Here is a 22,966-nt window from a genome sequence, read left to right on the forward strand (position 1 = left end):
GAAATATTTTATGTCACACTTCAAAAAAAAGGAGATTTAGTATTCAAAAAGGTTTATTTTGATTTTTTTTTCTTTCTTTTTTGTGGATATGTATTAAGTCCGGTACTTTTACTATAAAAGTAGATTTGGTAAAGTCTGATGTTTTAGAAATTTATGGGATGTGTTTAAAAAAAAGATGCATTGAGTGTGTTAACTTGCGACATTAGGAGTTAAGAAATGCAATCCAATGCAATTTTTTTCTTGGTGGGGTAGTTAAGAGTTAATGCACGTTATGCTCAAAACACACCCATAAGTCACAAAAAATAAGCACAACCCTGTTAGACCATGTGCCAGGGCGCAAAGCATATTTTTCCATCCTTAAAATAGCAAAAGTGGATTCGGATACGCCCTTAATGCCTTTGGGCAGTGTGCTTTAGATGTAGATCATTAAAATAGAGCCCTTTGTATTTGGTACAAAAGTGGCATTTAAAGACATAAGCACAAAATAAATAAAAAAATTAAAAAGTTTGTTAGCTTTAAAATGATCAAAAAATAGATGTATTGTCAAAAAAGAGGACAAAAATAGTGTAAAGCAAAAGGACTTTTGTGTGAACTTGAGAAAAGCTGGCCTCATACATACATCAAAAAAATCAATTAATAATTAAAAACACCAATAAATAAATAAACAATAACCCTGGCACCAAAAGTCGCCATATAAAATGTTACAAAGTTAGTTCTAATATAGAAGAACTTTGCAAATGCCACTTGGTTTGATGTAAATGCAATGACATTCAGAGATTTCAAGTGTGGCCTAAGTTTGGGGCCACTGCTTAACACGCACGCACTCACTCACACACAAACACGCGCACTCACACACAAACACGCGCACTCACACACAAACACACACACACACACACACACGCACACACGCACACACACACACACACACACACACACACCAGACTTGTGATCACATTTTTGCTAATGCATTCCTGTAATATATAGTTCCACTAACCTCAATTATGTTCAATTGTGCTCACTGCAGTATAGTAAAGCCTCAAAGAAAATAGTTTAATCAATCAATCAATCAATCAATCAACCAACCAAACGGTCCATCAATAATCAATCAATTAAGCAATGACAACAAAACACAGATGGCTCCATTTTTAACTCCGCCCCCGCCTGCACTCGGCTAATCTCGTTGATCACCGGCTGCAGCTGTGCTTCATGTCGAACGCACCTATTATTAGTCCTGTTTTAAATCTCCCGCTATGCTGACACATAGGCATTTGTAGCTCCACCCCCTTTTAGAAAAGAGCAAAATCCCATTTAAATTTAAAGCAACAGCCAGCAAAACAGCACATTTTGGATCAAAGCCTATAATTGTCAGTTAAAAAAAGAGTTAGAAAACATTATTTGTGGGGTATTTTGAGCTGAAACATCACATACAAACACACTCATATTTTACAAAAACAAACTTACAAACTGATTTTACATCTTGTAAAAAGGGGCATAATAGTCTCACATGCTTAATTATGTTGATATATTGTTGTTTTTTTAAGAAAATGACAGACTATACCCTTAGCTTTACAATGCTAATGTCTTACTGTAAAAGCCAGCCTGAAGAATGTAATCACGCATACACAATGGGTGAAATCAAACATAATCATATTTAAATGAACCACAGAAAAGCCCTTATCAGCACAGCACTAATCTGAATATTGGAGCAGACGTGTCCTTTTCAGCGTCTATTGGGGTTGCGGCTCTCGCCAGATCTCGCTTCCTTTAGATTCCATCACGCTCGCTTCGGTTAAATCTGGACGCCGTCATTGTGATTTGGACGCTGCTTTGTTGTCCCAGTAACCTTGTATCAGAGTTGTAATGAGACTGTGATGTAAACTCATCTCTTGGCACTGCCACATGGGCCATCGGTGAACATTTATCACTCTCTGGCCTGCTCTGTCCAATCCTGCACCGGCCCAGATTGTGCCTAAAGATAGCAGGAGTGTCCGGAACCCCAGAGATCGCCTCTCTCTCTCTCCATATCTTTCCTTTTCACACACTCCCACAGACACTCACACCGTAAGAGGTAGATAGGCCAGGTTGGCAGTCAGTATGTGGTCGAGGAACCGTCATCTGGCCTCAGCCACAGCTACAGCCATCACTGCACATGTGCACCAGTGCGATTGTTTATTTATGCATGTGTGAGACACGTTTTCTCAAATACTGCTGTATATCCACACTCTCTCTGAATGGCAGACGTGGTGTTGAAATTAGTCGCCAACTGTAACGGGTTGAAACTCTAAGTAGATTTGCCGTCTGAATCACTCGGATGCTTTTAAGTGCCACTTAGATGTTTTACAGTTTATTGCAGTTAGGAGCCGCACTTCTATTTCGGTTATCTTTTTACAGTTCCACATTTTAATGACTTACAGTGACTGTGCATTTCTGAAGCCTTTTCTGTAAATGCACTTGCTTCACAGACGCGCATCTAAGAAACCAAGCTTTGTCGCTTCGGGTTTGATTAGCTCTTTTTGCCGAGTTCTCAGAAAGCTTGTATTCACTGGGTCTGGCGAATGGAATTATGAGAGGTATGAAGAAGTGAAAAACCTTTTAAATGTAGAGAAGTGTGAGAAGTGAAAGAACACTTTTGAAAATTGAAAGCAATCATGTTTTTAATGAGCACCCTGGTCTTGTTTTGTGCAAAAAAAAAAATGTCCTTGAAACCAGATGAATTTTACCTGAAAAGCAAAAACGTGAAAGATGTGTTGACTATTGAATCTTTATGTTTGTATATTTATTTGGCAGATTGTTGCACTTGCTTTTTTTTAAAGCATATTTAAACCGGCCACTTTATTAGGTACACCTAACTAGTACCGGGTTAGACCCTTTTTGCCTTCAGAACTGCCTTAATCCTTTGTGGCATATATTCAACAAGCTACTCGAAATATTCCTAAGAGATGTTAATCCATATGGACATGATAGAATCACACAGTTGCTGCAGATTTGTCAGCTGCAAATTCATGATGCGAATCTTCCGTTCCACCACATTCCAAAGGTACTCTATTGGATTGAGATCTGGTGACTGTGGAGGCCATTTGAATACAGTTGAACACATTATGCTAAAGAAACCAATCTGAGATGATTTACAGTAAGTTACTGACTAACTGCTGTTAGTAAGTTACTGTAGATTCTTCAGGGAGTTGTTAACTGTGTATTCACCATATTCTCCAGTACAAGTGGGCGCAGCCATTTGAATCATTTAGGCTCTAGACTTCCGGTCTTATTCACTTCCATTCATTTTTAGACGTTAAAAATTTTAAAAATTACAGTGTTTCCTCTAGGATTATTTCCAGCTGTGGCGGCAGGCGTTTTTTACACAGATCTACAAGTCGAGATCGCATTTATGTAATAGCCTATGAGCATTACATATAAATATATGCTGCTCAAGCGCAGATCTTCTTGTGTGCTCTCAAATAAATGCTACTGAAGTGCGATTTAGCGTGCTTATGTAACAAGTATGTTTCCGACATTTATTAGATTTGCTAGGAATATTTATAATTGTCTCCAATAGACCTTCAGAGTGGTATTAATGTGTCCTGAAGTAAAGTGAAACGTCTTTACGTTGTGTTTTTTGGCCTCATGCATCACACACCTGTCAGTCAGCCAGTCAGTCAGTCAGTCAGCACGTAACCTTAAAGGGTTAAACAAATGACGCACAGCACTACTATAGTTACAGAAAAGTTTGCGCTGTTCTGTTGCAGAAAAGTTGATGGCGTTCTTAAACAGTGCCGATTTGCCATTGTGTTCATGTGCTCAACAGAAATGACTATGATTGGCCAAGAAGGTCATCAGTTCACCCACCGCATTCACAATGTTTACCAAGTGCCAACACAGATGAGCGATCCGTTGGATGACTCCAATGATCTTCGCGGCTGCTTCATGCTCCAGTGTCCGTGTATTTGTGTTTGCACTCGGTGAAGAGTGGTGAACTGGTGACCTTCAAGACCATTGACAGTCATTTCTGTTTAGCACTGATGAATAATAAGGCAAATCAGTGGCTTAAGAACGCACCCAGTGGCGCTTGAATGTTATCGGGAAACTGACGTTTTAAAAACTTCAGTACCAAAACAACACTAGTACAGACATCACGAGGGTGTGCTAAAGAGGACTGCATTGTTTTATCACTCTCCGGATTACATAGGCTGAAGCAGACAAGCGTCCCCATGTTGTTTACTTGGTGCCATGAATTGAAGCTTAGGAGGAAACTTAAGCGTGTTACTCTTAAAGAAAGAGATTGTGATGTTGTTTTATGCCTAATATGCGTTAAAATGTTTAAATTAAACTGAACTGGATGATATTAAAGTGATTTTAAAACAATTTCTGCATTTTGAAATCTTGGCAACAGCTGGAGGATTGTAGTTCACAGCATGTTACTGCAATGTTTACAGTGCTAATCCTATACTTCCGGGTTTCCTCCCACCGCAGCCTTGATTTGGCGGTCACGTGAAATAAGCATATTGAAAGGAGAATTTTAATTGAGTTGAATACTGGTTAACAGGTTTGGGTATTGGAAACTCTGATGACTTTTTGTCTAGATAGATCTGGTGTCAAGGGCTGGATCTTATTTATCTGTTTTGGAAATATAACAAGCCCAAAATTACATAATTATATTATTATTTTACATTTTGTCAAGCAAGTTAACTAAATCGCATATACTTCAGTGATATGTCTACATTATTTTTATTTTTATTTTTTTTAAATGCACATTTCCATGAATTCATTTGAATTAGCCAGTTTAAAAAACACATTTTCCTGTTAAGAAACACAAAAATTATGTTTCTAAAACAGCAAAATTAGAACATTTATTTATTATACTGACAGTAAAACATTCAGATTAATTCATTCTCTAAACTGTAAATGTCACAGTGTCAACAAGTTGTTCTTGCAATAAAAAATAAAAGCTATGTGTTTCTTTTCCATTTGCTTGCTGAAGAACACTTGAGCTAAATGCATTGAATCATAAGCTTCAGGAAAGGAAAAAGCTCAACATCTTTAAGAAATTGACTTACCTCTTCACAAAGAAACTGCTCAAATATGTCGATTCTTTCGATATGTGGCTTTATCCGTTGACCTTAGGGCTTATCTGTAATCATAGAGGATTTCATGTAAGCATTACGCCCAACAATGTGTTTAATTCAGGACAAGACAAGTTATCTGTGACTAAACTGGCTCAATAATGAGAGGATGCTTTATCAATACATTTTATGTTTCGCTTTTCATAATTCATGGTCTTTCTGCCATCACAGAATTTCGTCAATACTCAATTGAAAGGTTGTCAGTTCTGCGATAATCCTCTGCATAAACTATAAACAGTCCAGCATCATAGACATGAGCTGTGTGTATTATTCATACTAGGCAAAAAAGCAATGCAGAAAATAAAAAGAAAATGTCGATCCAAAAATCAAAGCTCTGCACTTATGGGACTCTAATTTATTGCAGAGTAAAAGCAAAACTTAATAGCTAATCTAATATCCATGGAAATCACAGCTTCCTCAAATGCTATGGCTTGGCTGTGTAGCATCACCCAATTCAAAAGGTCATGATTACAATACAGCCTGACTATACTAACCTTTGTAACCTTGCTTGTGTGGAAATGCAATGAATTAATTCTATACCTTAGCAAAAATGAACATAAAGTATGTGGTTTCAGTGGTGCTAAATAGCATTTATGACTTTAAATAAAAGCAGTTCATGTAAATGTTATTATTTTGTTAGCTTTTTTGCAATGTAAGATTCAGAAGTTCATTTAAATTTATGTTATCTAAATTTCTATCAAACAATATGGATAGTTTTGTGACTTCTCCATTTCTTATACTCACTGATGTTTGTGTTGTTGCTTTCCCACCAAAATGATGTCACTTCCTGTAGGATGTTGTCACCAAGCCACTGAATGCAGCAAGAAAAAAATGTACTATAAATTTGAAAGATATTATTTGTTATTATTCTAGTCCCAAAAATAAAAATGAGAATGTATCTATAACTTTTTTATATTATATGTGGAATTCTTTATCCACAAACAAAAGTTTCTTAAATCCTCTCCCTCATTTGTCCATTTTAATCAAAATTGATTTGTTGCTTAAAGCTATACTTTTATGGAAGAACAGAAATTTCTTCAAGTTAATAGAAACTTATGAAAATATCATGCTTCCAGTATGTTAGTCTTTGATGCTTTCTGTGTTTTTTTTATTTAATTTTGTACTTCCCCTTTCTTTATTTTGTTCTCTTTTTTCCTCCTTCTATTTTTTATTTTTACCTATTGTTCTTAACACTTTGTAATTGTATGTACTTGTATTCCAGTCTCTTACAGATTACTTCCCCATTTATATTGTACATTTTTTCTTTCCTAAATAAAAGTTTTTTAAAAATGGATTATAAAAATAATACTAATCCTAGAGGTAAATGTTTCGCTATTATAGTTGATATTAATTGGAAATGAGTCTGGTTGACTCCCGTTGAATAACTCAAATATTAAAAATAAAATTAGAGAAATTCTTTTTTAAAATACTGCATACAATTCACCCAGTAACATCTTTATTACCAAAGTACATTGAAATGGAGAACATCTACAGTTTCTGTAATGCAGATAAAGAGAGCCTTTGTCATTTATTTTTAATGCAATGTCGTAAACTAGAAGTTTCTAGATAGATCTGGCAAAACATATTTTTAATTTGACAAAATTTATAATTATTTGAAATTATTTTACTTAAAATATATTATATATTATTTTTATTATCATTTTTATTATGAAAGTCCAACAAAAGTCTTGAATATATTATTAATCGCTTTACTTTATTGGCAAACTTTCACATACACAGACAGAAATTTGCTAAGTCATCTCTTACTTTAACAGTTTTTGTATTGATTTTGATTCTTTATTTCTACTGTGAAATTGTTGAAAGCAAAAAAAAAATCTGAGATATGCATAAATTATTATAATAGTTTTTTTTATTCCCATGTTAATTCTTAAAATCATTGGATGCAGAAATGCTGTACATTATGCTTTGTGGATTTTATTTAGTGTTTTTACCATTATTATATTTGATTTTTTTCATTTTCAACCTTTATATTGTGTTTTATGTATGATTAGTGCAATAAAAAATGTATTAAAATTGTAATAATCTTATTTACACATACTGGCCACTTTATTAGGTACAACTGTCTAACTGCTCGCTTACGCAAATTTTTTAATCAGCCAATCACATGGTAGCAACTTGATGCATTTAGGCATGTAGACGTGGTCAAGATGATCTGCTGCAGATCAAATCGAGCATCAGAATGAGGAAGAAAGGTGATTTAAGTGATTTTGAATGTGGCGTTGTTGGTCCTGACGGGCTGGTCTGAGTATTTCATAAACTGCTAATCTACTGGGATTTTCATGCACATCCATCTTTAGAGTTTACAGAGAATGGTCCAAAAAAAAAAAAAAAAACATTCAGTGAGTGGCAGTTCTGTGGGTGCAAATGACTTGATGGTGCCAGAGATCAGAGGAGAATGGCCAGACTGGTTCCAGCTGATAGAAAGGCAACAGTAACCCAAATAACTACTCGTTATAACAAAGGTCAGCAAAAGAGCATCTCTGAATTGTGTCAACACTACAGCCAACCTGAGTATTGTTGCTGACCATGTTCATCCCTTTATGACCACAGTGTACCAATCTTCTGATAGCTACTTCCAGCAGGATAACTCACCATGTCATAAAGGGTGAACTATTTCAGACTGGTTTCTTGAATATGACAATGAGTTCACTGTACTCAAATGGCCTCCACAGTCACCAGATTTCAATCCAATTGAGCACCTTTGAGATGTGGTGGAACAGGAGATTCGCATCATGGATGTGCAGCCAACAAATCTGCAGCAACTGCGTGATGCTTTCATATCAATATGGACCAAAATCTCTGAGGAATATTTCAAGTACCTTGTTGAATCTTTGCCACATAGAAGTAAGGCAGTTCTGAAGGCAAAAGAGGGTAACTCGACCTAGTAAGGTGTACCTAATAAAGTGGCTGGTGAGTGTATTTATGTGACATGGAGATTGCAAAGTCCAAAAAAAGTACACCTTATATAAATTCTGGGTAGTTTTAACCCAACATTTGGTCAAGCATTTACTTATAGAAATGTCATACTGTGACAAAAGAAGCTCACTAATGTAATTTACTCCCTTTATAAAGTGAATTTAATATTTTAACTCTATTAATATATTGTATGGGAGCAAGAAAATGTAGGCCTACAGTGTGACCCTTATGATGTATGTCTTTTGACTAACTGCAGTTATGCTTTAGTCACAGTTCTTGAGTTTGAGAAATGATAGATCGGCCCAGGCTGTCAGCCAGCCAAAAATATCTTCTTTACTCCTGTATCTCCTTTTTTTCTTTTTAATCTTCCCATTCCTTGATATGTCAGTGGAAGAAAGAGCTGATAATAATTTCCAAGAACCTGACTGGCTTTTTGGTCCCTCCCTCTTTGACCTAACAAAGCTTTTACCTGCGCACACACACACACACCTGGAGCCTCGACAGGAGTGTCGTCTCACTACTGCTCCGTGTTTCAGATGAGAGATAAGCGCTTGTATCTTCTGTTCGCCTCTAGATGGTGCTGCATACCACAACTCAACTAAATATACTCCGCTCTCCAGTTGGTGTCTGTCTCTCTTCTGAAATGCAGTGTAATAAACATTAACTAAAATAGAATAGAAAAATACGTACATAGAGTTTTTTGCTGCTATTACATATTTCATCTCAGTCATCCTCTCCTAACAACAAAAGCCGTTGCCACATGCAAGTACAATGCTAATTTGACTTGACATTCAACACATGTATCTTCATAACCGTCATAAACAGATGTTTACAGTTAATAAAACACTGAGGGGATTTTGGTAATTATGTTTTAAAGTTATTAACTGTTTGCGTCGACGTTTGTAGCGATTTACCAACCTGGGCTAACAAAAAATTGTGAAAACACGGATGACAGCTACAATGAAAGGTCACTTCATAGTTTAGAGTTCGTTAAAAACGAGAAAATCAGTTAAATAACTTGATTAGTCGATACAATTCAAACTTGATATCTCCGTACAAACAAAAAATCACAAGTAAGTTAAACAGTGTAGCTGATATTTCAACCACCTTAATAGCATATTTAACTTGGCAGAAGCTTATATTTATTGCTGCGTTTCTGATTTAGCACCAGTCGTTTATAAGAGAATGTGTTTGTTTTGAAACGCGTTTGTCACTGCAAGCAGTTCAACTATGACGCCGCACTCTTTAATGTTTAAAATAGCGGTCATTCACAAATTACAGATTGTGTAACCATTGAAACCATTATTTTCTAAACAAATACACGGAATGATCTTAATGAGGTGAAATGGAACCGTACATTGAGCGTCCTCATCCCGCAGCCCGCAGAGTCTTTCTGAGGCAGTTCACTCCGTCTCAGCAGCGCGCTTGAGTGACAGTAATTCTAACCAATCGCATTATTCCCCCGCCCATCACTGCGACGTTAATGAAGAGAAGGACCAATCAGGAGCGGAGAGGGCGTTCCCTGTGGGCATACTCAGAGTTGGTGCGAGAAATTCAGTCTGGGGAAGAGGAGAGAGCGAGGATAAGCATCCCAACACATCTCACCGTTTGGACTTTTTCCCTCATTCAGGTGTGCGCGGCGAATCACGCACAAGACACCGGGACTGAAGCCGTGGATTTTCTTTCTAGCTGAGGACTGAGAGAGGAACGATCTGATCGTATTTCAACTTGACTCTTTTTTTTCTCAGATGGGATAGTTTATGTTTATATTTGAGCAGAACAGGTGCATTTCTGAAGGGCTCCTCCGGTAATGCGGAATGACCGTACGGGACCGTTAACGCGCGCGTGGATCACCTGATTCATCACCGACCACCGCATTCCGCGCGCCACCGATCTGCGGGAGAAAGTTAATAAAGATTGTCTGATTGATTACTGCTAAATCAACATTTCCTCCCAAAACCAGCTGTTCTTTGAATTGGATTTTTTTTGCACGTCTAAAATACTTAAATATTCACTGACCTAGTCCTCTAAGCAGTGATCAGCACGGATACCTTCATTTTATATTGGAGTCGGATCATTTTTCTGGCTGCTTGATCGGATTTGTCACTATGTCCGTGAATTGATAACCTCCGTATGAGCAAGCTCACAGTGAACCGAGGTAAGAAAACGCATGCATGCATACACCCAAACGGGTTTTGCATGCAGAATTGATGTACCGTCTTGTTTAAAACACACAGTCGCTTCTCATGCATATGCTGTTTATTCACAAATACATATTAATTAGATTAATTTCCAAATACAAGATGTGTAACTTTGAAGGGGGTGAGATTAGCGGCATTTTGTGTGAAATGTCTTGAAAGATGATGAGGCTGAGTGCTTGACTGGCTGCATTATTTTATCCAGACCCTCGGTGTTTGTACAGGGAAATGATTACAATGAAGACCAGGCAGTAGTGGAGGTTAGAATGCATTCAAAGAATTTTAAGTAGAATGCCATGTCATCTTTATAAAACACATTTATCACTGAATATATATATATATATATACACACACACACACACACACACACACACACATATATATATATATATATATATATATATATATATATATATATATATATATATATATATATATATATATATATATATAAATATATATATATATATGCCACATTTTTGTTTTGAGTGTCCATTATTATGGAATTAATTGTAATGTATTATGACATTGTGTGTTGTAGGGTCGTGTTTGGCTGCACTTTATCTACAAATGTAAGGCTCTGTGAAACCTTGGCTCTGACAACACCATATGGAGACAACTGTTTGAATTAAAGCAGCGGGAACACGCGTGAACTGCTGTCATGGATTTAAGGGATTTTTTCTTGTTGGCAACATTAGTTGCTTGTTTCTGGTTAGATCCAACCATAGCCCAAGAGCTCATTTACCCTATCCGAGAAGAGCTACAGGAGAATGTTCTTATTGGAAACATACCAAAGGACTTGAACATCTCTCATATGAACTCTGCCACCGGGGCTACCAGTAATCTGGTTTACCGACTTGTTTCAAAAGCAGGTGACACCCCGCTACTTAGAGTGATGAGCAATACTGGAGAAATCTTTACCACCTCCAACCGAATAGACAGAGAGAAACTCTGTCCTGGCCCCTCTTTTGAGGACAGCGAGTGCTCCTTTGAAATCGAGGTGGTCATTTTGCCCAATGACTATTTCAGATTAATTAAAATTAAAATCATTGTCAAAGACACCAATGACAATGCCCCCATGTTCCCCTCGCCTGTGATCAACATTTCAATTCCAGAAAACACGCTCATCAACAGCCGCTTTGCTATTCCTTCTGCCACTGATCCAGATACCGGACCTAACAGCGTACACAAATATGAGCTGCTGAATGGGCAGAGCGCCTTCGGTTTGGATATTGTAGAGACCCCAGAGGGTGAGAAGTGGCCTCAGCTCATTGTTCAGCAGAATTTAGACAGAGAGCAGAAAGATACGTATGTTATGAAAGTCAAAGTGGAGGATGGGGGGAACCCACAGAAATCCAGCACTGCCATTCTACAGGTGACCGTCACTGATGTTAATGATAACCGACCTGTCTTTAAAGAGAGCCAAATTGAGGTTCACATCCCAGAAAATTCCCCTGTTGGCACATCGGTAGTCCAGCTGCAAGCCACCGATGCAGATGTGGGGGCTAATGCAGAAATAAAATACATGTTCGGTGCTCAGGTGTCTCCGGCGACACGGAGACTTTTCGCTCTGAACACCACCACCGGGCTCATAACAGTTCAAAGGCCACTTGATAGAGAGGAGACTGCCATTCATAAACTCACAGTACTAGCCAGCGATGGAAGCTCGAGTCCAGCAAGAGCCACTATCACTATTAATGTGACTGATGTGAATGACAACGCTCCAAACATTGACCTAAGGTACATCATCAGTCCAACCAACGGTACTGTGATGCTTTCTGAAAAAGATCCAATTAATACTAAAATCGCCCTCATTACTGTATCTGACAAAGACACGGATGTCAACGGCAAGGTGATTTGCTTTATTGAAAAAGATGTTCCCTTTCATCTCAAAGCAGTTTATGATAACCAGTATTTGTTAGAAACATCTGCACTGCTTGATTATGAAGGAACAAAGGAGTACATCTTCAAGATCGTGGCTTCTGACTCTGGAAAACCTAGTTTAAACCAGACCGCCCTGGTCAGAGTACGGCTGGAGGATGAGAACGACAATCCGCCCATTTTCACCCAGCCTGTCATCGAGCTGGCGGTCATGGAGAACAACCTGCGCGACATGTTCCTGACAACCATCAGTGCCACGGATGAGGACAGCGGACGAAATGCAGAGATTGTCTACCAGCTTGGACCCAACGCATCATTCTTTGATCTTGACCGCAAAACAGGAGTGCTAACAGCATCCAGGGTGTTTGATAGGGAGGAACAAGAGCGGTTCCTCTTCACAGTCACCGCTAGAGACAATGGCACCAGGGCTCTGCAGAGTCAAGCTGCAGTAATAGTGACTATACTTGACGAGAATGACAACAGTCCTAAATTTACACACAACCACTTTCAATTCTTTGTGTCGGAGAATCTGCCTAAATATAGTACGGTTGGCGTAATCACAGTCACAGATGCAGATGCTGGTGAGAATGCAGTGGTGAGGCTCTCAATCCTTAACGATAATGAGAACTTCATCCTCGACCCAGATTCTGGAGTCATAAAGTCCAATGTTTCCTTTGACAGAGAACAGCAAAGCTCATACACCTTTGATGTTAGAGCTGTGGACAATGGAAGCCCTCCATGTTCGTCAGCTGCCAAGGTGACAATAAATGTCATCGATGTCAATGATAACACCCCCATTGTCATCTACCCACCATCCAATACCTCTTTCAAACTAGTCCCACTGTCTGCGATTCCAGGGTCTGTTGTGGCTGAGGTGTTTGCAGTAGATGGTGATACAGGTATGAATGCAGAACTCAAATACACTATTGTGAGTGGCAACGTCAGAAGTCTTTTCAGGATTGACCCTGTAACAGGAAACATCACATTAGAGGAGAAACCTACAATCGCAGACATTGGCCTCCACAGGCTAGTGGTCAACATCAGTGACCTTGGCTATCCTAAATCCCTGCACACCCTTGTCCTTGTTTTCCTGTTTGTAAATGACACAGTTGGAAATTCCTCATATATACATGATCTAATTCGTCGGACAATGGAAACGCCGCTAGATAGGAACATTGGCGAGAGCAGCGAGACTTATCAAAATGTTGACAACCTAAAAACCATCATTGCCATCGTGACAGGTGCTATGGTCGTGATCGTGGTCATCTTCATAACGGTTTTAGTGCGCTGCCGACATGCCTCACAGTTTAAAGCTGCTCAGAGAAAGAAACAGGGTGCCGAGTGGATGTCCCCCAACCAGGAAAACAAGCAAAACAAGAAGAAGAAGCGCAAAAAGAGGAAGTCACCAAAGAGCTCCCTCTTAAACTTTGTCACCATCGAGGAGAACAAACCCGACGACCCCGCCCACGAACCCATAAACGGAACCATCAGTCTCCCAGCTGAGCTCGAAGAGCCTGGGATTGGACGCTTTGATTGGAATGCCACCCCTACCACCACCTTCAAACCCAGCAGCCCAGACTTGGCCAGGCACTACAAGTCCGCTTCACCCCAGTCAGCCTTCCACCTCAAAGCTGACACTCCGGTGTCTGTGAAAAAGCATCACGTCATTCAGGAGCTGCCACTGGACAATACCTTTGTTGGAGGCTGTGATACGCTTTCCAAACGTTCCTCCACCAGCTCTGATCACTTCAGTGCCTCAGAATGCAGCTCACAAGGAGGCTTCAAGTCAAAGGGGGCACCTTTGCACACCAGACAGGTAAAAGAACACTTTTACTGGTCTATAAGTACTGCTTATAACTGCCCTGCTCAGTACTGAAGTGCCTGTGGTAGCTAACTTGCTCTGAGTGGTACATCTGTGATGCACTATGTAGAATATAGAATTCAAAAAGCCCCCCTTAGATGTTCTCATATAATGACCAAAAAAGTCGTAAATATTGTATGTGTTTTATGAAACTAGCTGATCCTGGCAACTTGCTACTGTCATCTTCTTGCCACATGCATATCTGTGTTTTTATTCTTTATTTCTTTTTTATTATTATTTATAAACCTCTACTTGAAACAAGTGCTCGATAAGCTGTTGGTTTAAAAGGTGAGATTCTAGAAGAACCCATCTTCTCTTATGAATCCTAAGAGGCTAGATTCAGTTTAATTTCACTGCTTTGTCATGGTTCAAAGATGCAATGCTCCGAGAGTTTGTGAAAGAAACATTTTTTTCTCGCCTGTCTACTTCGATCACCATTTTCTCATCTCGACATCTGAACTCCTTTGTGGAGGAAATGAATTTGACTCTAGGCATTATCAAACAAATCATCACTTGTTCGAGTAACCACTCAAAATCACTGAGTGTGAACCCTGTTCTTATTTTTCTGCATTTGGTAATTAGCAATCTCTGCGATTCCGGCTTCTTAATTAATCCAGGACTGCAGTTAATCCACTAATAGAGAAAATGTGCGCACACAACAATAAACATTATCTCCTGGTCCATTAAATCCAATGGCATCCACACACTACATCAATAAGCTGTCTCAGACCTGAACACTATTCTCTCTGGGTTTCTATGCGTATTTCTCAACAACATTTCTGCTGTATAAAGCACTCAAAATCCCAAAAGTGAGATGCCACACACAGCATCTCATAGTATGAAACCCAGATGATGAAGCAGGGAGGGTGGGTAGGAGGGAGGGAGGGAGGGGAATATTACCTTTAGGTGGCACTGTTGTTCTGTATGGCATTTTCTGGATACAAGCCAACATGCAGTGTGTCTGTAAAGCATGGGGAGAAAGGTGGTGTGGGGGGGGGGGCAGTTAGCCTACTCTCTCTCTCTCTCTCTCTCTCTCACTCTCTCACTCTTATTCACTCTTTATCTCTCGCTCACTTTTTGTGTCTCTCTGTCTCATTGCCTTTCTCTTGCCCTTTTGTCTGTGTGTGTGTGTGTGTGTGTGTGTGTGTGTGTGTGTGCGTGTGTGTGTGTGTGGCAGCATCTCTCTTAGTAAACAGCTCATGTCTAATGATGGATTGAATACGCAACAGATTGGTAATGGCTGTTAAAGATGTATAAGATAAGGTTTGACCGTTCGGAGAACCAGCACATACACACTTGTTTACTTAGCTATCTAAATAAGGACTTCTGCTTTTTCATTAGTATTATATATATAAAATAATGCTAATTTAAATGTTAATTACTACAGACTATCCCAAATATCCCGATACACCTAAAGCCAAGCATTTGTTTTTAAAATGAAGTATATGTAAATCTTAATGTCAATTACATGGTAATCCAGTTGTTTTTATGTATTTATTTATTCTAAAAAATATTCATGTGTTCTATTTTATTTTTAGCTTATTTATGGATGTTTACCCAAATCGAGGGCAGAATCAACACTTCTCCAGAGACAATTTTGTGTTTTTAAAATTATTTAATGTAGTTATTATCTGTAAATGAGGGGCAACCATGAATTCGTACTGTTTTATACAATATGTTAAGGGTGAATATTATTACTGCAGACAAAGTCTGTCCCAAACTGTAGCTATAAGAGAAACAACTGCATTTAAACAAAATAAAACATTGCTTTTTTTTGAGTAAATTGCTTTTCCTATTGAGGAAACCCCTAGAAATCCATCCCAAGATGTCAGATTTAGCTCACTTTAGGGGATAATTTTGTCCACAAAATGTGGCTAAGTAAACACATGCAGATTCGGATATTCCAGAGTAAGTGTGCGGAGGATCATTTATTATTTCCTAAAGCGTGAAAGCTGTACAAACAAAAGCTTGTCTAATATTGTTTTCCAGTCTGTAAGATGAGGCAGTCTGGATTGGCTTGCTTTTGTGTGGGCAGTCCAGAACACGAACATGCCTCAGAACAGGCCACACAAGATGTGACTTGCCTATAGGTTTCAGTGCAGTCCTGTTTCCCTTCCAAATAAGAGAATCAAACGATTCTGCTGAATCATTACAGTGAGACTTTGGATATTCCTTGCATTTGCTTTTCTTCTCCCTCTCTCAGATTTGCAGTGTAGGAAGCAAGTAAGGAGTACACCAATGTAGAACGACAGATTACATAATGAACTGCAATCCAGGCCAAGAGAGTGGCCTCTGCAGCTACTGTCCTACTGGGAACCATGCTGTCGTGCTGTACATCCCTTTACGAATGACTCAGTGACCCAAAACAATAGCCGCCACTGTAAGCGCAAAGACAGATGCCTGTCAACGCTGTAGATGGGTTGTACCACACTGTGAAATACACTGTCCGCTCAGTCCAGAGAGGTCTGTGTTTGAACAGGGGTTGCCCTTTGTGTCTCTGACTCGATCTTTTAAAGGCCATTGACTGCATTTCCTCTCCAAAGCTCATAGATACTGGGGCAGCCTCCATGCAGAGCTAGTTAGCACAGCTAGAGGCACATCAGTGGCGAGCTTATTATGGTACCCAAAACCTCTGCTGACAGCCATAGGGCAATTAACACTTGGCCTTTCTGTTCACCGACTGAACGGAAGCAGTGCAAACAACAATGAGCACATGCAAACTTGCCTGATAGTGAGAGGTGCAGCAAATGTTACCATTTTCGTTTTGCTTGGCTGCAGTGCACAAAAAAAAAACAAAAAAAACAATTGTAGATCTTGTAAAGCTACAGGGATAGTTTGCTCTGATATTAAAATTATGTCATCATGTCATTCTAAAATTATACATTTTGCTTTCTGTGGAACAGAAGAAGTGTTTTATCCAGGCAATTAAAAACAACAGGGTGATCTTTTTTCACCCCGGCATTCTGTCAAATGTCATCTTGTTCGTTTCAAAGAAAGTCATGCAGGTTTGGATTGACATGAGCGTGAATAAATAACATTCATTTAGGGTGCTTTCACACTAGCACTTTTGGTCTGCACCCGGCTTCGTTTGACATCAGAGTATGGTACATTTATCTAGTGTAAATGTATCTTCTGAACTCGGGTGTGCACCCACGAACTGTACCCGAGTCCGCCTGAAAGAGATGGTCTGGGGTACGGTTCACCAAAACTCTGGTCAGGTTTACTTCTGATATGATTGCAATCGAACCAAATAACAGAAGTGACAAGTGGCACCGAGCCAGGGCAAGAACGGTGATAATGTCAGCTTGACTCCTTCAAAAACAGATTCTGCTGACATCGCGTTATGTTCTCAACATTTATATTTTTTTTTTTTGCGACATACAGCAAGCGACTCGCTTTCTGTATGCCCAAAACCAAAAGATTCAGTAAAAGCAGAATAGCAACAGTCCCATAGAATAGTCCCATAGCAACAGCCATACACGAAACAGCAGCTCAATGATGCAAGTGTACCGGGGTTCAGAAGAAAAAAGACATTGTGAATACAAACCAGCCGAGAAGGTGGCAAGGATGGACAATCGAACTTGGGTATAGTCCAGGCAATTGAACCAAGTGTGAAAGCACCCTAAGATGTGAACTCACTTTAAGATCTCTTCAAGACTAAGTAGAAGCATCAGCTGCTCAGATTAGACCATTGGGTATTCATTCAGTCGACTTACATTGAATTCAAAGCATACATTTTGTCAGTTCCCAGATTCCCTTGGAATCAAACTTACAGTTTGACCTTGGTAGGACCTCTGTTAAACCTGTAAGAACCAAGTGATTAATATTCATAAGCAAAAATGATTTATATGTGCACTAACATGTTCTTTCAACTTCTCAAATGCTTTTATGCCACGGCAGGTAATAACCAGTATTGTAAGAAAATTTCCACTATGCATCCCAGAATCAATGCACATCATCCCTTGCCCATTTATCTGTACACTTTCTGCACTGAAATTCGATCATATAACAGATACAAATTGCTCACCTTCCAAAGAACTCGTTGATGAGCAGCATTTATTGCAAAATAATCCAAGTAGGCCATTTATTTCTCATTTGTAGTTTTTTATTGCATGGGGCAAACACACGCGCGCGCTTCACGGTTCAATAGCTTCTCAGGATGGAAGCGCATTAAAAAGTCTATTACGAAGTGCATGAAACATTTAGGTTATTGATTAAGCGTGCATGCATAGTGTGCAAGACTCTGCTCTGCGGGAAAACTCCTCAACAAGCCTGATTAATAAACTCAGTTGGAAAGATTGTAACTGGGAAGTAACTGCTCAAAGCAAACCAAAGCTATACAAGCATTTATAAGAGGATTTTATGTAGCATATACACACAAGGTGTGTAGACGCATTTTTACACTTACAAGATGTCTGTCAGATTCCTATCGGGTCTTTGTCCAGAAATACAGATTCTTACAAAGCCTCATTCAAATGTATTTGAGCTCTACCATTGAGCGCTACCAATAAGCCCTGCCAATTATTCCAAGGTGATGTAGTTACTCTGTTTGGATTAGGAAGCAATCAGACCCGAGAGATTTTTGTGGGACTGTTTTTAAGGACCACGTGATGGTTTGTTTCCTCTGTTACCAAGCTTTCCTCTAATCTGGCAAGGCAGAGCGCAGTCAGGTCTTTCCCACTGTCACATAATAGAAGGAATCTGTACGCATCGGCCTTCCTGGGAGTCTAAAACAAAGCCAGAATGGAACAAAAGTGTCTGGTTGCTGACTTGAATTGCAACATTGAATCTTAAGAGATTACGTATGCATCAGGCTCACGCTCCGCCATATGTGTGCTAGACAAAGGTTACTAGCGAGGGCACGGAGCGAATAATATGTGGAATGAAGAGATGCGTGTGTGTGTGTGTGTGTGTTCAAATCTCTCTCGAGTGGCTTTATGCTTCAATGAATGGACATCCTAATGCAAACAGCAGAGACTGGAGACGGTACTGGGGGAAGGCTGTAATAGACTCCGCATTGTGATGGTGAAGGGCCGGGAGGGAGTAGTTCTTTCTCCACAGGTTCATTTGCCACATTAATAAGGGATTAGCATGGACGGGGCTCCCAGGATCAGGGCCCGAAGTTTGAGAAGATTAATGGACTGTGACATTATTGCACCTGAGGGGGATGTCTGTTGCGATATCTGGCACGTTGAGCTGATGGAGGGGCTCCGTTGGGCCAGAGAAAGAGATTTAGCTGGGGTACAACACTTGCGGCTGCTCGCTGCCTCTCATTGTCTTGCATTAAGAGCCTCAGCAATTCATTATTGCGCGTTGTTGGGCTCCTCTTTGACTGGTTTACTGGGGTAACTGGATTAAATATTATGTAAATAGTGTTGGACTGCTATGTTATGTTATTAAATGAACATTCTGTCATCATTTACTTACACTCCTGTGGATCCAAACCTGTACGCCTCCTATTTTAAAGAAGGTTACAGTGTTTGTAGTCCTCGCAGTGGAAGTCAGTATACTCTACTGACTCTCATGGGCTAAAGCCTAGTAAAGAAATGACAGAATGTTTATTTTGGAGTCAACTCTTTATTTCGAGACTTGTTTTGGGTGAATGAGGGATGTAATGTAATGCAGGTTTTTCACATTCAGTGCACCAGTTTTACACAACATCACAAAAAGTATTTCAACAAGAACCCCAAGATCAGGTTTCTCCCAAATGCACACATCGGAAACCAAAGATTCTTGTCTTTGGAAAGATTCCTAATCCATTTTGTACACAAGCCTCTCTCAATTCAAGGGTCAGTCTCGCTGTTTCAGTCCAAAGTTTTCAGGCAGTGGCTTACCATTCTGAAATTTTGCACGGCTGTCCGTGTCTACCTCCAATGCAGTTATTTAAATCCCCATGGCCACAAGCAGGGTTATCTTTCAAACAGACCGTTGATTGCGCACGTTCTGGACTCGACGCCAAGGTGAAAACCTGTCCCAGTGAGGCTCAACTGCTGATGTTCAAGTTGAACTCACTCGGTCTAAAGTACTTTGCAGTTATAGCCCATGTTGGGGCCGAACTGTCAAGCTGCTTTTGATAGGGTACTGATGGAAGACAGGCTGTGTGAGAATGGAACGTTGCCTCGGGTTGCAAAGCTTGTGTGAAACTCCTAAATATAGAGAACAAACCGTAAGTTTGAAGGCACCCCACTTGGGTGCTGGAAGAACTTTTTAGCAAGCTCGAGACTTTTGTACATTCACACAGAGGTTCAGAAGATGTCGATGATAGAACTTCAAGCAAGACATCCCTCACATGGACAATATACTAAGATTTTCACGTTCTCTGTTATGCTAACAACAAATGAGGGGGAGTTTGGATTGATTTATTACCCAAAACTAGCACAGACCATTGGCAAATTACCAGGATTTCGAAGATTCTCAGACATTAATTCTTTGTATCATTTTCACGACCATCACACAGTTATTATACCTCTGACTAAATTAACCTTCATGGCCTCAAAAAAATATTTGGACATTTAATCAACACTTTAATTTCACTAAATATTAAGGTTAAATTGCACCTGCAATTATATAAAACATTGTTTTTTTTTACTAGAAATCTAGCTAAAGCATTTTGTTTGAAAAACAAGTTTAAAATAATGCTATTTGATTTGACATTAAGACATTTAAACAGGGTTTAAGTGTCCAGATATGATTCAGAGCCTTGTAAATACCAATAATATTCATTTGGGTGTTTTAGAATGTCATATTTGACGTCAGAAATGGAGAAAATTGGGGGAAAAAAATTAATGTTCCAATGTTTTTTCTTGTGTTGTTTCTTCTGGCAGCTCATTTGCTGAAGTCACACTCAAAATTAAGCACCATTCATCATAATTTCATTTCATAAAGCAAACTGATTAAAAAAAAAAAAAAGATGTCTTCCGGATCCACTCTATGATCCGCAAGAGGCTAGACAAGAACTCTGCATCTTTCACTGCTGATTTTTCATATTTTGATCCTTTCATTCTCATACACATATTAACTTTGCTCGACTATTGGCATTGCATGATTTGAAACAACACAATGAACATAATCCATATCATGATAACATCAAAAGTCTCTCTGTTAATTTATCCTATGGTTCCTACATGCTGTAAATTGGACTCTAGATCGATGGAATTGGGTGACCTACGCAATATAAAATGGCTAAAGTAGATAAGGTGGAAGAAAATGTTTCTTGACTCGTTTTGTGTAATGTTCTGGACACTTTTTCATTTTTGTCCACATGTTTTTTTTCACACTGTTTTAAATGCTCACTTGAGGGACAGTAGGGGTTCATCTAATGTGCACCAATTCATCTCAGCATTTTTGGGACAGAAGACACAAACGCCACATGAGCACCACTGTACACTCTTAACAATAAAGGTTCCTCTTATAAGACACACACACACACACACATAAAAAAAAAAATTAGGAAAGGAAAAAAAACATTTGAAGGATGCTGGAACATACTCAGATTTGTAGAACCGGTGCATTCTTTATTCCAAAGAGCAATACAAACTACTCAAGAAACCCGTAAAGGGAATATGCAATGAAAGAGGAACTCTCGAAGAACCTTTATTTTTAAGAGGATACTGTGCCCATTTCTAGGTGCTGTTTCTCTGACGTGATGACATCATTATGACACAATGAGTCCTGTGTGGCCTTTCCAAAGGTTGAAGGAGTCGTCCTGTCAGATCACAGCACCTCCCTCCTCAGATTAATAGCTTTGATTACCATAATCTGTAGTGAACTTCTCCTGTTCTCCACCCCTCCACTGCACCCACCGTAATTTATAATGTACATAAAAGATGTTTTATGTAAATTGACCTCCTGGTAATCTTGCTTAATGTGCTGTGTTATTCTATAATGGACTGTTATGGTTTTGTTTCTGCATATTTTTCTTTTGCTTGTTACCAATGTACTTCCCCACTGCAAATCTGTATGCAGCTCAAGTAATCCTTGATGACTACTACTATTATTATTATTATTATTTTGTTTCCTGCTGAGCATTTGTTTGAACAGTGATACTTTATCTTTTTAATTTCATAATAAATGTTGAAAAGTGATTTTCTTTCTGGCTTTTTTTTTTTTAGCCCACTGCTTTTGACATTGTGAAACACTCGCACTTGTAGCGTTAATCAGGTTTTACTACACTCAGTGTAACACTTTCATCATGCAGATCTAAGGTCGGTCTTCAATTTATATAGTGTGCGACGTCCTGCTGTTAAAATCACTGCACCTTCATTAAAGGTAACCTTAACTTGCTTCAAACTTTTTCGGACGTAGTTTAAAGTGAAGAAGCAGCAAGATAAAGAAGCAAGTATGCATATTTACTAGCGCAAAACTAAACACAAGCTTTGTTGTCACCGATCGAAAGTTGTAAAATAGATTTAAATAAACACAACTGACTGTAGATCTGATAAAAGGGATTTGGTAGCAAGCTGTCACTACACACCAGTAATATATGAGCATAATTACAGATCAGTGAGTGCATTTCAGCTTAACAAGTTCCATTATTATTCTGAACTGCAAATTGAAGGACATAAGCATCTGAAGTGGTTATCGCTTTGAAAGACGAGCTTAGAAAAGACCATTTTACAAATACGTTGCCTGGAGCTTTAAAATAGTAGGAATGTCAACTGTTCAAACGTCTTTCTGTGTGACATGAAAAGGACAGATGATACCCTGACGTTCTTTGTCGGGTTTTGAAATTTCAAGGATTTTTAAAAATGTTTAAAAAGTTCATGTCGGATTGTATAAATAGACTAAAATGAAAAGAGCATGGGCTTGCATTTTGATTCGCAGACCTTCCACGGACACTTTTACATTCAAGCTACACACTTGCTCATGCATTCCCTGGGAACTGACCCTATGACCTTGGCCGTTAGCACTGTTTTTATACACTGCAGACCTTTATTTTGAAGAGCGCTAGCTGAATGAATGAACCTAGTTGT

The 22,966-nt window shown here is 39.0% G+C and overlaps 1 protein-coding gene and 1 long non-coding RNA gene across 25 annotated transcripts in view; one reads left to right on the top strand and one right to left on the bottom strand.

Moving 5' to 3' along the window:
* LOC137495912 (uncharacterized) overlaps window positions 1–9,467 on the bottom strand; it is a 453,250-nt gene extending 443,783 nt beyond the window's left edge. For 19 of the 23 annotated variants that reach the window (XR_012407548.1, XR_012407549.1, XR_012407545.1 and 16 more), the window contains exons 1-4: window positions 9,412–9,467; window positions 8,544–8,692; window positions 5,862–5,928; window positions 5,052–5,125 (exon numbers count right to left, since the gene is read on the bottom strand). This is a non-coding gene — a long non-coding RNA (uncharacterized lncRNA). Of the gene's footprint in view, window positions 1–1,346; window positions 4,236–4,523; window positions 4,612–5,051; window positions 5,126–5,861; window positions 5,929–8,543; window positions 8,693–8,767; window positions 8,878–9,411 lie in introns of those variants that run through there. The other 4 variants (XR_012407566.1, XR_012407568.1, XR_011015897.2 and 1 more) reach the window with 4 other exon arrangements.
* Window positions 9,468–9,613: 146 nt separating this feature from the next.
* The window catches only part of pcdh9 (protocadherin 9), a 512,656-nt gene continuing 499,303 nt past the window's right edge, over window positions 9,614–22,966 (top strand). For both annotated transcript variants that reach the window (XM_009302118.5, XM_009302119.5), the window contains exons 1-2: window positions 9,614–10,212; window positions 10,794–13,949. In XM_009302118.5, the coding sequence (XP_009300393.1) occupies window positions 10,914–13,949 (3,036 nt within the window). In that variant the 5' untranslated portion in view covers window positions 9,614–10,212; window positions 10,794–10,913. The remainder of the gene's footprint in view (window positions 10,213–10,793; window positions 13,950–22,966) is intronic.

The sequence above is a fragment of the Danio rerio genome, chromosome 6 (assembly GCF_049306965.1).
Source record: "Danio rerio strain Tuebingen ecotype United States chromosome 6, GRCz12tu, whole genome shotgun sequence".
NCBI classification, from domain to species: Eukaryota; Metazoa; Chordata; class Actinopteri; order Cypriniformes; family Danionidae; genus Danio; species Danio rerio.